Genomic DNA, 16,264 nt, shown 5'->3' with positions numbered 1-16,264 from the left:
ACTACCCCCAACCATCTTTATTAACCATACTAGCTAGTGCCAACCATTATGAAATACCACTACCTTCCTTAATTACCACCACCACCATCCACCATTATCAACTACTACTACCCACGATTCTCAATCATAATTTCCACAACCAATTACTACTATCTACTACCTAGAACCACCACTATCAACCAAACCCACTACCAACCACCGTCTCTAGTCGGCATTCACAAATATCACCTCTAGCCATCAGTACCATCAACCACCATATATTTTTTAATTTTTTTTGTTGATAATATATTAAGTAAATTAGTATTTTATATTTATTATTTTTTAAATAAAGATAGGTTTTATTCATTCAAATGTTGGAAAACAAACAGTCTTACTCTTTTAGTATTCATATCTTAATACACATCTTAATATTCAAATGTGGATCTAGATTTAGACATCTTAATCATAAAAAAAAACAAAAACAAATGAGACTTAGGCCTTATTTATTTTTTTTAAAGATTAAAACGTCTGAATTTGAATATCAAGATGTGTATTAAGATTAAGACATCTGAATCTAAATACACATTTGAATATATTAAGATGTGTATTAAGATTTGAATAGAAATAATTAAGGCTGTTTGATTTTAACATCTGAATGTATAAAATTTATCTTTATTTGAAAATTAATAAACATAAAATTCAAATGTATATTAACTAATCTAAATTCTATCAATAAAATATATAGTTTTTAAAAATATGATAGTTGTTGGTGGTGATGGCTAACGGGTGAATGCTGACTAGAGGCGGTGGTTGGTGGTAGTTTTGGTTGATGATGGTGGTTCATGCTAGTAGCTAGTAGTGATTGGTAGTGGTGGCGATTATGATTGAAGATGATAGTGGTGAGTTGTGATAGTTAATAATGACGGGTGGTGGTAGTAGTTGTGACTAAGGAAGGTGGTGGGTGGGTGAGTGGTAGTAGGTTATAATGATAGACAGTGCCGACTGTGATTGTTGATGGTGATGGAGTGATTAGTTGTGGTAGTTGAGGCGGATGAGTGTTGATTGTGGGTGAGAATGATATATGGTGGTCGGAGTGGTGAGGATAGTGGGTGGTAATGGTCGATAATAGTGGCGACTATGGTTGAGGATGATGGTGGCGTGGTGGTGGAGGCGGCGGCAATGGTGGTGGTGGTTGAGTATGGTGGTGATGGTGGCATGACAGCAGTTGATAATGGTAGGCGGTGACGGCAGTTAATAATAAATATGCGATAGCATCTTAATGAAATTAACTCTCTGTTATAGATCTTAATCATATAGACCTATTCAGACTCATTAAGTGGTCGTGAAGTAAAAAAAACAAACACACTTAATGGTTAAAATTTGGATAATTAAGATTCAGACTTAAAAAACAAACGCACTTAATGTCTGAGATCTGAATGATTAAGATTCAGACCTCCATTAAGTGCAAATAAGAGGCCTTAATGATTAAGAACTGAATAATTAAGATTCAGACTTTAAAAATAAACACACATAATATTTGAGATATGAATGATTAAGACTAAGATCTCCATCAAGTGCAAACAAACGAGGCCTTAAAGAAAGCCAAGGCTAATTTCGTCATTTAAGTACTTGTGCTTTTATCTATTGGGCATATTGTAACTTCCAATAATTAGAAAAGCTAGGGAACAGATAAAACTCAATAAAAATTAAAGAGTCACAGCGGTAGGGGCAAAGGGGGAGGGGAGAGACCGACGAGTTGAGAAAAGAAAAGCCAAATAAAAGCCAATATTTCTGCTCCTCCACTCTCTCTCTCTACACACTTTCTCTCTCCTCTTTCCGGTCGATCTCCGTCTCCGTCTTCATCACCATTGTTCCAAAAACAAAAAAAATTCAATTATCAGATAGCACATTTTTCTCTCCTACATAAACAGGTTCTAACTTTTGCCTTTTTCTTTTAGTTTTTTCGATTTTGTTTTTCATTATGTGAATTAAGCTGATCAGATGTCAATATGTCATTCTAAACTCAAGAGATCTCAATTCCTAGATCTGTCATTTTCACTTTTGGATTTTATTATTGGGAAATTTACGTATTGCTTAATGCATTTGATCATTTTTTTTTTTTGCAATTCTGTCGCTTTGTGAGATCTAGTTAATTACTGTTTATTCATTTTTGAACAGTTTTTTCTTTTCCTCATTAAATTACACATTTACAGGGCAAAATAATATTTTTTTTGGTGGATTTCTTTGAATTCTGCAAAATCAAAGGCGTTTTGAGGATTAAGAAAGAACTACCCCTCAATATTGGGATACAATTGAGCACAGGGCATCGTTTATGATTTGTATTATGGTTACAGAGCATTTCAATGGCAAATCAAAGTATATAATTCAGCTAAGAGGGGTTAAAAATATGCCTTTTGGAAGTCAATCTGTGGATAATTAGGGATTTGAGATTAACCTTGGGGTTTTAGTTTGATATTCTCCAATGTGATTTCATTGGAGGTGTATTTATGACTTCCGGCAAGCCATTGCTGTCGCCATCTGAGCTTTCTTCTGCACCAAGTCCTCGTCATCATAATAATTCATCGTTAGGGATCTGCTCGTTGGGATGTCTCCCCCAGAATGCATCAACTTCCGCTGATTTGGACGAGTCACCTGGGGCCAATTTATGTGATTTGAAGGAGGAGGTGGTGGTGGACGGTAATCAACCACTAGAAGATACATCAGGTGTAGGGAATTCTAGGTTGCATTCTTCTTCACTTAGAAAGGGTACAGCGGAACTACAGTCAAAATGCCCCTCAGGAGAGAGGAAACGCTTTGTGTCATGGGGTGGTACAGAAGACCATCCACACGAGCAAACGACCTTTGAAATATCCAGTGATATTTCAAGGGTGGCTTCATCTAGAGCAGCATCCACCCGGACGTCATCTCAAGGACATTTTGATGAGTCCAGGGATTCGTCTCGTGTCCAGGATAAGCTAAGCAAATCCCAGAGGCTTCTTCAGAAAAGTATGCAGCTGGAGAATGACTTGTTACATGGAAATAATGCTAGGTTGATCCATGTTAATGATCCAAAAAAGACCAATGATCAGTTTGAATTCACTGGAAATGAGATCCGCACTAGCAAATATACAATAATAAGTTTCTTGCCAAAAAATCTCTTCATTCAGTTCCACCGGGTTGCTTATTTATACTTTTTAGCTATTGCTGCTCTGAATCAGCTTCCACCACTTGCTGTTTTCGGGAGAACTGTATCTCTATTTCCTCTTCTTTTTGTGCTTTCTGTGACTGCTATAAAAGATGGTTATGAGGATTGGCGACGACACAGATCAGACAGGAATGAGAATAACAGGGAGACTCTGGTACTTCAATTTGGCAAGTTTCAGTTAAAAAGATGGAAGAATATTAAGGTTGGTGAGGTTGTGAAGATCCTTGCTGATGAGACGATTCCTTGTGACATGGTGTTGTTAGGAACAAGTGATCCTAGTGGGATTGCTTATATCCAAACAATGAATCTAGACGGTGAATCAAACTTGAAGACAAGGTATGCTAGGCAAGAAACAACTTCATTAGTCAGTGAAGTGGAGTCAATTTCAGGAGTTATCAGATGTGAACAGCCTAACAGGAATATCTACGAGTTCACAGCCAACATGGAGTTGAATGGGCATAAGTTTCCGCTCAGCCAATCAAACATTATCTTACGTGGTTGTCAGCTGAAGAACACAGAATGGGCAGTAGGAGTGGCGGTTTATGCTGGGCAAGAGACCAAGGCTATGCTTAACAGTGCAGCGTCTCCTTCTAAAAGAAGCAGGTTGGAAACCTACATGAACCGGGAAACCCTTTGGTTGTCTGTATTCCTTTTCGTCATGTGCTTGGTAGTAGCATCTGGAATGTGTATATGGCTGAAGCAACACGAGAAGCAGCTTGATACCCTGCCGTATTACCGGAAAATTTACTTTGATGGGACACATAATGGTAAAAAGTATAGATATTATGGGATTCCTATGGAAACTTTTTTCTCCTTTTTGAGTTCCATCATAGTTTTCCAGATAATGATACCTATCTCTCTCTACATCACCATGGAGTTGGTTCGCTTGGGACAGTCGTATTTCATGATTGGAGACAGGCACATGTATGACACTAACAGTAATTCAAGGTTCCAGTGCAGATCCTTGAATATCAATGAGGATTTGGGTCAGATACGTTATGTTTTTTCTGATAAAACAGGAACACTTACTGAAAATAAGATGGAATTCAAAAGAGCAAGTGTGTGGGGAAAAAACTATGGGAGAGCCCTTTCTGCTACAAGTGCATCATTAAACACAGATTTTGAAGGTATGTTTATCATACACAATGTACTTTTAAAACATAATTTGATTCTTTTACATGTATTATTGTATCATTAGCATTATTAGTCTACATACAGTCAATGATATAGCATACTAATAGTATATTTACCTATTATGCGTCATGACAAGGAGGTTATTTAAAAACTAAAAGAAAGAGATAGAAATGCAGAATGTAGTCTTTTTTGCATTGTTGATGTTAGTTAATCTTTGATTTCACTACACCAGAAATGTCAAATGGTTAATGTTCATCCCTAGATAGCGCTGTATCACGAGTTTGCATCAACATATTATTTGCAAGTTCAGTTGCCTATTTAATTTCTTGATTGTGACCTCACATTATGGAGTGTATAAGCTACAAAGTAGATGTCTATGGCTGAATAACAAATTTATAACTTCAGCTTCAAAAACTCCAATCTGCCAATAGTAGTATCTGTACCTGATGTAGTTGGTTTGAGTGTTGCTTGATGCAGTTCCTGTCCTTACCTTACATTTGGGTTTATTGGATATTGCAGAAAGAGCTATTTCATTGTCAAATGCAATCACACAAGCTATACAAATTTTATACAATTTTATCATTTTGTTGTGTAGTCCAAAGGCTTCAAAGAGTTTGTACCTAGAGATGATATCATGCAGTGACTGTCTTTTTTCATCAAACTACCCCAATTGTTTATACAATAAGTTCTCACTTTAGACTACAAGTTTCAAAAGTCTTTTTTTCTTAAACTCCGTGCTGCCCAGTCAAATAGGGCCATATAAAATGGGATGGAGGGAGTAATATCTATGCTAATAGGGTAAGTTAACTTTTTTTAATTAAATAGAGAATCTCCTAAAGTATCCTATAGATTTTCCTTTCTCAAATACGATGAATCTTGACATATAAAGCCAGACATGTATAAATCTAGACACGTATTCTCTTGATATTCTAACATTCCTGAATATTGAAAGAGATGTCTCAAAGTATCAGTTCTATTTCATGTATTCTTTAGCTGTGAAGAGATTGCCGACGTGTATATATGATTCGGATAATCTGTAGACCATTGTGGTTTAGACGTTTAGTTGTACATATATTTGTAAACACCGTCTTGCTGTGATATTAATTAAATTAATTTGAGTTGTGAAAAATAGGTGAATGGCCATCCTTATCTTTTATTGCCAACCTTGAATTTTTTTATCCAACCCCCTTTAACCGTCTTCTCCTTGAGTCTCCTGAAGGCTTCTATCATGAATAGGAAAGTAGTAGAGACAACAGAATGCAGTGATAATGAGATTTATGGTTTATGTCCACTGTCCTCATTGTTTGGATAGTTAGTATAAAACACTATGGAATTCTTATTACACTGTTTTTTCTTCATTTCTTCTCCTCTATGTCTTATGTGCTCTATGATGCTTATTGATTTAACTAACGCATTTGATCAAAATCCCGACCAAAACACCACCGAATGATCTAACATTTTACACACGTATCCAAAATCACCTAACGAAGCTACTGCAACTTTCAGAATTCCATTCCGTAATGTGCGTTATATTATAGAAAATTGTGGTCATACATATCTTTGCAGATTAAATTATATTGAAGTGCAAATCATTGCTTTACATGATTCTTTTCTTTTGAGGTTTCTATTCCTCTAGCTATGCTCGTCTTGCGGACAAGTCAATTACTCTTGTAATCTTTTGTGCAGAACCAACTGAAGCCCCTTCAAGTCGACGAAAATTGAGGCTTAAGTCAGAAATTCCTACTGATTCTGAACTTATGGAACTGTTACATACCGAGCTAGCTGGGGAAGAGAGGGTTGCTGCGCACGAGTTCTTTATGACGTTGGCAGCATGTAATACCGTAATTCCAATTCTTAGCAATAGCTCATCGTCATGTGCTATACTGGATGAAGTGCATGACAATGCTGGCACCATTGAGTATCAAGGTGAATCTCCTGATGAACAAGCACTAGTTGCTGCTGCTTCTGCGTATGGATATACACTTTGTGAGCGAACGTCTGGTCATATTGTGATTGATGCCAATGGTGAGAAACTAAGGTAGATGGCTGTCTCTCTCAAATTTCCGAATTTGGTGTTAGTTGCACATGAGTACAATTTAGCACTTCTTGACTAAATAATGTGGATTAGCGTAGTAAATGTTATGCATTCTATCTATGACACTGGAACGTTTTCATCCAAAGCATAATTTCCTCTTTCTCCTTAAATTTTGCCTTTTCTTTTCTTGCTTTCTTCTTTGTTAATTTGTAATTAGTTGTGGTAAATCTTTTTGCAAGCAATAGTTCATTCTCTGTCCTTTGGAATTGTGGACTGATATATTGGCCGCTGCAGATTGGATGTCTTGGGACTGCATGAGTTTGACAGTGTGCGTAAAAGAATGTCTGTGGTTATTAGATTCCCGAACAATGCTGTAAAAGTTTTGGTCAAAGGGGCTGATACTTCAATGTTTAGCATTTTAAGGAAAGACCACAAAAGCCATGCTGACATACAGAAAGCCACTCTTAACCATTTGAATGAGTACTCATGTGAAGGTTTGCGGACCCTGGTTGTTGCTGCAAGGGATCTCACGGGAGAAGAACTGGAAGAGTGGCAATGCATGTATGAAGATGCTAGCACATCTTTGACTGATAGATCAGCAAAATTGCGCCAAACAGCAGCTCTTATTGAGTGCAACTTAACTCTCCTAGGGGCCAGCGCAATTGAGGACAAACTACAAGAAGGCGTACCAGAAGCAATCGAGTCTCTGCGCCAGGCAGGAATAAAGGTTTGGGTTCTTACTGGAGATAAGCAAGAAACAGCAATTTCAATTGGTATGTCTTGCAAACTTTTGACCTCAGACATGCAGCGGATCATCATTAATGGCACTTCAGAAAACGAATGCAAGAGACTATTGTTTGATGCTAAGACCAAATTTGGAGTAAAGCCTGCTAGTTGTTTTAATCAAATCTTAACATGTCAGAGCGATGCAGAAAATGGTTATCATGAAGTTCCTGTTAGTATGAAGTCATCTAATTTACCAGAGCAGCATGCAGGAGAGGAAGGTGTTTCTGGTGAATCTTTGGCACTCATAATTGATGGGAATAGTCTTGTATACATATTAGAGAAAGATCTCGAGTCTGAGGTATGAAGCATATCTTCTAAGGCTTTGTTGTGGTAATATGCACTTTTGCGGGTATGTATTGCCTCTCTTTTACTGTGTAGCTTGAGTCCTAATGTGTTAATGCCATGCTTCCGCAGCTATTCGACCTTGCGACATCATGTAGGGTTGTGATTTGCTGTCGTGTTGCGCCCTTGCAGAAGGCTGGAATTGTCGACCTAATAAAGAGCCGCACAGATGATATGACGCTAGCCATAGGTGATGGTGAGTTCGCTATATCTAATGCCTTGTCGGCACAAGGGAAATCTTATGTCAATTTTTGTTGGTTGTTGGAGGAACACAATTATATGATTTTTGCATATAAGGTTTTGCGGTTTTTTTTTAAGGACTCATGTTTTAAGGTTTATTTGTGTGTGTTATATTGGTGTTTTGCAAGATGCATTTCATGGGTTGATTTTCTGGATATGTTTGCACCTAATTTTAAAAACTTACTCAGGGGCTAATGATGTTTCAATGATCCAAATGGCGGATGTTGGTGTTGGAATATGTGGTCAAGAAGGGCGGCAAGCAGTGATGGCATCGGATTTTGCTATGGGACAGTTTCGGTTTCTGAAAAGATTGCTCCTTGTGCACGGACATTGGAATTACCAGCGCGTTGGTTATTTGGTTCTTTACAACTTCTACAGAAATGCTGTTTTTGTTTTCATGCTTTTCTGGTATACTTTTTTTTTCTTTGGATCTGCATTCTTTTGTATGATATTTGGGAAAAAATGCATTGCCGTCCCTCTGAAGAGAAAAGGAAAATATACAGTAAAATGGCTCATTTTTTGATAGGATAAATAATTTTATTAATGTGGGAAAACTGGCGTATACAAGCATTGTTCCAAAAAGTAGAGAACCTTCAGAAAACATTAAATTAACTGTTAAACAAGTTGAATGTGTATATCATGCTTGAAAAGAGCTCATGCCTGATATTTCTTTCTTTTTGTCCAAGCTCATGCCTGATCTAAACTACTTTTTTGTTTAATATGCCTTGTATATTTTCTTTGTCAATGAACCTTGTAATCTCTTTATAAGCTTTGTCTCTTGAACATTTGAGATGTCAAAAGACTCACATTAAGTCTGCTATAAGCCAATAGCGTGTAATTAGCATTAAACATAAATGTTTGGCTTTACTGTTTTTTTGGTGTAACATGGCAATTACAAATGATAGAGAAGCCATGGTTGATTTTTTAAGTTCATAACATAATTTTTGATGTAGCTTCCTGCCTTCCTCTTGTAAGTACTACTTGCTGAATATCAATAAATTACATTTACCAATCAAAAAATAGCGTTCCTAGGTTAGACCATCGGTGTGTTTGAGAAGAGGGATGATGGACTGTTTTCAATAAAAGGAGGATGTATAGATTCTGAAGTCTGATGGGTTTGGAAGATGCTGCTGCTATACATGTGTGTTTTAGCTTCCAATATAATGGGGAATTTTGAGAGGGGGTGGTTGTAAGCTTGACTTTTGGTGGCAGAGATACTGAACCAAAGGAAGTGTTTAAGGATGTTATTGTCACTCCCTATGTGACACACTTCCTTATTAGTCTGTTAAAAAACATTTCTATACGTGGAAACAATTTAATTTTAAGTTTTTCATTTACCTTTAATTAGAAGCTTTTATAACCACACAAATGTTACGGGCCCCACAAAGCTTTTACCTTTTAAGCTTTAAAAACCACAAGTTTCAAAAGTCTTTTTTTTTAAAACTACGTGCCAAGTCAAAGTACGTCACATAAATTGAAATGGAGGGAGTACTTTTTCTTTTGATCAAGTAAGTGCTTAAGGATGTTATACGTTTGATCAATTGTTGCTTGTCTGCTGATGCTATTTAGTGGGTCATGGCTGAATGTTGTGTCTTGTTTAATAAGGATTTTGAGGTCTGCTGGTGGATAATGGTAGTTAATATTTGTGTTGACTATTGATTGCTGCCTCATTCGTCACTGAAAAGTTATCAATGATGCGATGCTCTTTATTGTAGCATTAGATTTCCTTTTGGAGTTGAGGTTGGTCATGGTGCTTTCATCGAGATCTTAGCTAGTCTTGGTATCCTCTATGGAATCCATATTTACCTTGAAAGTATTTGGGACACATTAACAATGCGTTGATAAGCTAAAGCCAAGTTCTTCTACTAATAGTGGTCAACTTTAACGGACATTTGAGCAGAAAATTAAAATGCTGAAATCCAAAGAATGGAAGGAAATTAGGGGGGGTAATAATGTCTGTTGGTATGTTCGATGCTATGGAGTACGTGTCAGAACATGCGGAAATTGTTGATGTTACCAGTTGTGAAGGTAAAAATTATTCATATTCTGGTACAGTTTTATGGATGTTGGTGACAACATTGCTGATAACGTATTTGGGGCTGCTTAGGAAAAAAAAAACATAAAGGTAAAGATCTGCAGCAGCTGGTAATCGACACGTTTGGATAAATGTTGAGTTGATGGAAGAGGCAATATTTTTTTTGTGTTTTGGGGGGGGGGGGAGGAGATGGGATTACATAACTTACGCCTACATTATCTACTATACATGCATACTATTATAGGAAATGATGAGGGTTTCTTATGTGAAGCAAAGGAGGGGGAGAGAGTGTCATTTAGTAGATTGAAAGAAGATAAAAAGTCCCTGTAAATTAGGGAACTAGGAATAAGAAGATTATTGATGTTCAATATATCACTGTGGAAAGCGGTTATGGAGTTGATGCTGGCGGATTTTCATTCTATAGCTTGATGTTTAGAAGGGCTGGCCTGAATCACCGTACAATGCGGCATCAATCCAAGAAAAGAAGCTTTTCTCTGACAGTAGTGTCTCTTGACCTAAGAAAGGGAAGGGAATTTTAGCTGAGTTTGTAGTTCATGTGTGAGGAGAGTGGAAAGCATATAAAATTATCTGCTTCTTCTTTGTTGTCACGCTTTTCAAGAACATTGGGGCTGATCTCTAGATGGTTAATGTGAGGGGGTCATGCTGGGTGGCATTGACGTTGATATGCATTTCTAGGTCAATGGAAATGAAACTGATACTCTTAACTATACTTGGTTAAAGTATGGGGAGGGAAGACTTTACTAGTTTTTCTTCTTTAGGTGAAGAATTATCCATCCCATTATGTTTTGTAAGACTGAAAAATCAAATAAGAGAGATTTACGTACCCATCTCTGTATACCCTGTTCTTTGGTATCATCAATAAATTTTAGTACCAAGAAAAGGAACTCCGCAAACTGCGATGGAGAGAATGGGTTCTTCCATTTGTAAGTTGTGCTTTTTGACAGTTTCTTGCTAGGCTGAGGATGCGTTCTTAAGACTTTTTTCCCTACATGCTGTTGATTTATCAAATCCATAATGTTTTCATGCATTGGAGTCACCTCTTCTTTGAAGTGTTGTTAAATTCTCATGTTTGGTGATACAATACTAAAATTATCATGAGTTTTTCATCTGACCTTATTCTTATACTTGGTATTTTTAGGTACATATTGTACTCCGCTTTTTCTACAACATCTGCATTGACAGATTGGAGTAGTGTATTTTATTCTCTCATCTATACTTCCATACCTACTTTAGTTGTTGGTATTCTGGACAAGGACTTAAGTCATAAGACACTACTGAAGTATCCAAAACTCTATGCTGCTGGCTATAGACACGAGAGTTACAACATGAAACTCTTCTGGATCACAATGATTGATACAGTGTGGCAGAGTCTTGTTCTCTTTTATGTACCATTATTCATCTATGATCAGAGCGATATTGACATATGGAGTATGGGTAGCTTGTGGACGATTGCTGTTGCGATCCTTGTGAACATGCACTTGGCAATGGATGTGCAGCGATGGTTAATATTTACTCACATGGCAATATGGGGGTCAATTGTTATCACGTATGGCTGCTTGGTGGTGCTGGACTCGATACCTGTCTTTCCCAATTATAAGTTAGTATTTCCATGTGAATTCCTATAGTATTGGTTCTTGAGCATTTTAAAGTAATGGAGGTCTATTGCATGGTACTAACTTACTTTTTATTTTGTCTTTTTGCAGTACAATCTTTCAATTGGCAAAATCACCTACTTACTGGCTCTCAATTTTGCTTATTATAGTTTTGGCTTTGCTTCCTCGCTTTATTGTCAAGGTTATAAATCAAACTTTCTGTCCTTCAGACACCCAGATAGCTAGAGAAGCAGAGGTCCTGAGGAAAAGCCACAGCTATTTTATGTCTAAGCCAGATCATGATAAAAGCTAGTGTCTCCTGTATATGTTGTCAATCACCCCATTTTGGTGTAGCTTCCTTGAGTTACCTTGTATTTGGCTTCCCATGGCGTGCAGGATTAGAAGTAGGTAGGTAAGTCATTTTTCTCCCGATATATCTAGAGTTTTTTTTTTTTTTTAATCTTTTGTATAGTGCGTATGATCTCGTTTTGTTTCGTATAGCTTCCCTTTTTGTTTGAGTTGGAAGTAAATGATAACTCTACCTTCATTAGGAATTTTTTCTCTAATGTTTCGTATAGCTTCCCGTATTCACTGTCATCTAGTTAATGCAGATAATTTTAGAGTGAAAATAACAGTTAGGAATAAGTTGAGCATCCTTTCCCATTAGTGTTAAATTTTTGTTCACCAAAAGTATCTTCCAAGTAATGCTAAAAATTACAAACGCCATCTTTCTGATTCCTGGCGCTAACATGCTACCCTTTCTCAAAATATATCTTATATGAAACCAGAGAAGTGAGACAGTAGTGTTGAAAACCTATTGGGCTGAAGAAGTTGGTGCTAACTTCAATTTTGTACGGCTGCAAAATTTGTGTCACAGGTTTTGCTTTTGTCTGTTGGTGCTTTTGGGGGGAGGGGGAGAGGCTGAGGAGAGTGAACAGAGCATGCAATCTGGGACATCAACTGTTAAGTGTCCCACATTGGTTGAGGGAATGAGCTGTTACGTCCTTATATGATCATGGGCAGTCCTCACCTCATGAAGCTAATTTTTGGGATGAGTTAGGTCCAAGTTGCATTTTCTTAACATAGTATTAGATCCAGACCCATTCCAATTCTTGGTTTATCCCATGTTAGCCCCATTTTATGCACTAGATGTTTAGAACTGGTTGTGCTGGTGGAGGGGTATTAAATGTCCTTATTGATTGAGAGAATGGGTTGTCGTCTCCTTGTATAGTCTTGGATAATCCTTATCTCAGAGCTCTCTATTAGAGTTCAGTTATATGCCAGTTTCATTTTCTTAACATAGTTTGAATCAGGACCCATCCCAATTATTGGTTTGTCCCCCCGTGTTATTGTTGTCCACCCGCTAGATGTCTAGCTTTGAGCATGCCCGGTGAGGGGTGTTAACTTTAGTATCCCACATTGGTTGAGAGAATGAGATGTTGCGTCCTTATAATCTTGGACAATCCTCATCTCATGAGTTAGATTTCGAAGTTAGGCGGAAGTTTTTCTTAACAGCAACGATTGCAACAATGCCATCAGTCAAAAGTGAACCAAAATCCATCATGTTGGTTGTGATATGTGCTGTAGAATATTTTTGGTGTACAATGCATTTGTGCTATTTTTGGTATGTGTCGCTTTTTAGCTATAGCTGTAGCCTGCATGAAATTGTGAGAATTCTTTGGTTGCTTCATACATGGTATCTTACACTTGCTATGCAAAGGTTTATCTCCATGGAAGATCTTGTTTCAAAATTTTGTAATACTGAGTGGACCATGCTTATGATATCTTAAAAATGCTTCAGATGAGCTACCCCAACTCAATGTCAGCAGGTGAAATTGGTGACAACCTGAAAGAAATGGAGTGAACATGTAAAAAGAAAGGGAAGATAGGGTTAACTCAAAGCTAAATGTGTCGACAGTTGGAGAACAGCAGAAGAGGATCTGGTCGAGGGGCGGGGGAACAAATGAAGGTTTTGGGATGGTTTTTGTAATTTGTTGTTAATAACCATTGGGCTGTGTCCAAGAAGTGAAAAATGATAGTATGCTTGTTAGATATTCAGCATAACTCCAGAAATTCCGGTATAAAGAAACAGAAAAGAAATGACAAGGAGAGTAATACAAGTGTATCATAGTTTACCTGTAAAGATTGAGGTTTCTTATCCTTACTCTTGTAACAAATTAAAGGAAAAAGAAATTACTCATGAACATATTTAATCTGAAAATCTGTGGCATCCCCCCCCCCCCCAAACCACCACCACCACAACAACCACCCCGAACTTTCTGTTGTGCATACTCTAAGTTATGTACATTTTTGGATTTAACATGGGACTTTTTTTAGACTATATTTTGTTCTTGATCAATATGCTTGCATAACGATAAGGTGCTGTTCCTTTTGTCTATGTGTCAGTCTTTCACCAATTTCTTCTTCAGCTTGATAATTGTCTCTCGTTCCCCTCTCCAACCATTTGTAAATACTAAGATCTTTCTCCAGCACCTCAATGTCTGGTTTCTATTGTTCAGAAATGGTAATAGTCACCACAAGCAGATCCAATATTTAAACTTGATGGGTTCTAATCGTCATGTTCTTAGCATTGAATCCATTAAACTTTTCCGAAATTTAAGGTTTAGAATCTAATATTTGTTGAATTTTATTGATTTTCTATATGTATCAGTGCTCCATGTCAAAACGATGCGTTGTTCATTTGAGTTCTCTATCCGCTGTCATAATGAGGAAGGAAGAAAAAACTTTGACGTCGAAACCTAGATTAAGGAAGAAAGACTCTTACTAATAGCATTAAACTGTAAACTTATTCGCACTTTGTGTTTATATTAATCCAATGGGTACATGATACATGTATTTATATATACTGTTATCACTCAATCATATGTAATTAAAACATTTTTTTACTTTAATATATGGCTTAATCATAGTAATAGTATAGTGTAATTTAGTTTTCTTGACGTAAAAATGACATTAGCTAGATGTGGCCAGTAAAGTGTTATAAAGACTAATAGGCTGTTTAGTCAATTTTTTTTTTTTTTGGGCCAAAAGTGCTTTTGGCAAAAAAAAAAAAAAACACTTTTGACCAAAAATTGAGGTGTTTGGCCAAGCTTTTGGAAGGAAAAAAGGTGCTTTTGAGGAGAAGCAGAAGCAGTTTTGGAGAAGCAAAAAAAAGTAGCTTTTCTCCGAAAGTACTTTTCTGAGAAGCACTTTTGAGAAAATTACACTTATAGCCTGTTTGGCCAAGCTGGAGAAATCAGCTTATTTTGAGAAGTACTTTTTTCAAAAGTGCTTTTGAAAAAAGTACTTTTGGAGAGAAGCAGTTTGCGTTTGGCTAATCAGTCTGAAAAGCACTTTTGAGAAATAATTTGTGTTTGACCAAGCTTTTTAGAAAGTGCTTTTAAGTGTCAAATTATGAATAAGGACATGGATAGATTTACTTAATAATTAATATTATAAGTAAATAAATAATATCAAAATTTTGTTATTACATGCAATAATTAAAAAAATTCATTTTATTTAAGTAAAATATGAAAATAAAATTAAAAAGTACTTAATTCTTTTAATATAAGTTAAATATATTAAAATTCCTTCAACAAATATAAAAGCATTCACCCCTAAAGTCACTATATATTAGAAAGTTTTCCTAAAAATAAGAAGAAATATTTATAAATTAATATCCTAAGTATTAGGTTTAAGGGTTATTTTGGTATATACTATATTTTGTTAAGGGTATTTTAGGTAAGAAGAAAAGCCAAAACTGCTTCTGCTTCTGCTTTTGGAAAGAAGCTACTTTTTTCTGCAATAAGCTTGGCCAAACATCTCAAATTAGAAAAAAAAGTGCTTTTGGGAAAAAAAGCACTTTTTTTCTCTTGAGAAGCTTGTCCAAAAGTGCTTTTTTTTTTTTTAGCCAAAAACACTTTTGGCCAAAAATTGAAGTGTTTGGCCAAGCTTTTGTAAGGAAAAAAAAGTGCTTTTGAGGAGAAGCAGAAAAAAGTAGCTTCTCTCCAAAAGCACTTTTTTGAGAAGCACTTTGAGAAAAATAAATTTAGAAGAAGTTTTTAAAAGCTTATCCAAACACTAATTGCTGCTCAGAAGTGCTTTTCAAACTAATTAGCCAAACACAAACTGCTTCTCACCAAAAGTACTTTTGAGAAAAACACTTTTGAAAAAAAGCATTACTCCAAATAAGCTAATTTTTGCAGCTTGACCAAACAGGATATTAGAAGCAGTTTTCAAAAGCTTGGCCAAATATTAATTATCGCTCAAATGTGCTTTTCAAATTAATTAGCCAAACACAAACTATTTTTCACCAAAAGTTTAAAAAGTACTTTTGAGAAAAACACTTCTTAACATAAGCTGATTTTAGAAGCTTGGCAAACGGGCTATAAGACGTAAGCAAATGTATGTTAGATCCACTTCTAACAGTTTTTCATTTCAATTAGAAACTGTGTAGCTAATCAATTCTTGAAGTTACCAAATATTTCTTCCTTTTTTCTTAAAAAAAGGAAAATTATTTTTGATTCGATTATGATTGTTTCTTTCTAATCACTAGAACCACCTAAAAGCGAAGTCAAGAATTTCGCAAAGGGTATTTAAAATTTAATATACACATAAAAAATAATTTTTGTATAATATAGATTTCTATATATATAGTATACTTTTTCGACAGTGTTCGATTGACCACCCTTCAATGCATGTGGCTACGCCACCGCTTTAAAGAGATGTTGAGGGGGAGCTCACTTGGTGAGTTTTCTTTCACAATCGGACATTCAATTTCTATCAGTAGCAGTAGCGTAGCATTCTCTTTAGCTTTTTCTATCCCTTCTCCTGATGTAATAAAAAAAAGCAAAAAAAAAAAAAAGTAAAAAGAAAAACTCCCAAGATTAAGATAT

At 36.1% G+C, this 16,264-nt stretch overlaps 1 protein-coding gene across 4 annotated transcripts; it reads left to right on the top strand.

Annotated features, from left to right (window-relative positions):
* The first annotated feature begins 1,685 nt into the window (after positions 1-1,685).
* LOC104230098 (phospholipid-transporting ATPase 1-like) lies at positions 1,686-13,590 on the top strand. 4 transcript variants are annotated; one of them, XM_009782857.2, is made up of 9 exons: positions 1,686-1,910; positions 2,193-4,311; positions 6,005-6,356; positions 6,648-7,437; positions 7,554-7,677; positions 7,910-8,129; positions 10,916-11,374; positions 11,481-11,777; positions 13,199-13,590. In XM_009782857.2, exons 2-8 carry the CDS (start codon positions 2,487-2,489, stop codon positions 11,680-11,682), a joined length of 3,972 nt encoding a protein of 1,323 aa, XP_009781159.1. In that variant the 5' UTR covers positions 1,686-1,910; positions 2,193-2,486; the 3' UTR covers positions 11,683-11,777; positions 13,199-13,590. The 4 variants fall into 4 exon arrangements, with proteins under 4 accessions (XP_009781159.1, XP_009781144.1, XP_009781153.1 ...); XM_009782842.2 differs by having other exon boundaries at positions 13,171-13,590; XM_009782851.2 differs by having other exon boundaries at positions 11,481-11,781.
* Positions 13,591-16,264: the final 2,674 nt, after the last annotated feature.

The sequence above is a fragment of the Nicotiana sylvestris genome, chromosome 12, assembly GCF_000393655.2.
Source record: "Nicotiana sylvestris chromosome 12, ASM39365v2, whole genome shotgun sequence".
NCBI classification, from domain to species: Eukaryota; Viridiplantae; Streptophyta; class Magnoliopsida; order Solanales; family Solanaceae; genus Nicotiana; species Nicotiana sylvestris.
The sequence above is the reverse complement of the archived record's forward strand: the minus strand, read 5'-3'. Positions and strand labels throughout refer to the sequence as shown.

Excerpts from the sequence above, each read along its gene's own strand:
- LOC104230098 (XM_009782857.2), top strand. The coding sequence starts at position 2,487 with ATGACTTCCGGCAAGCCATTGCTGTCGCCATCTGAGCTTTCTTCTGCA. Across the intron at positions 6,357-6,647 it reads GCCAATGGTGAGAAACTAAG|ATTGGATGTCTTGGGACTGC; the intron begins GTAGATGGCTGT and ends TGGCCGCTGCAG. Across the intron at positions 7,438-7,553 it reads AGAAAGATCTCGAGTCTGAG|CTATTCGACCTTGCGACATC; the intron begins GTATGAAGCATA and ends ATGCTTCCGCAG.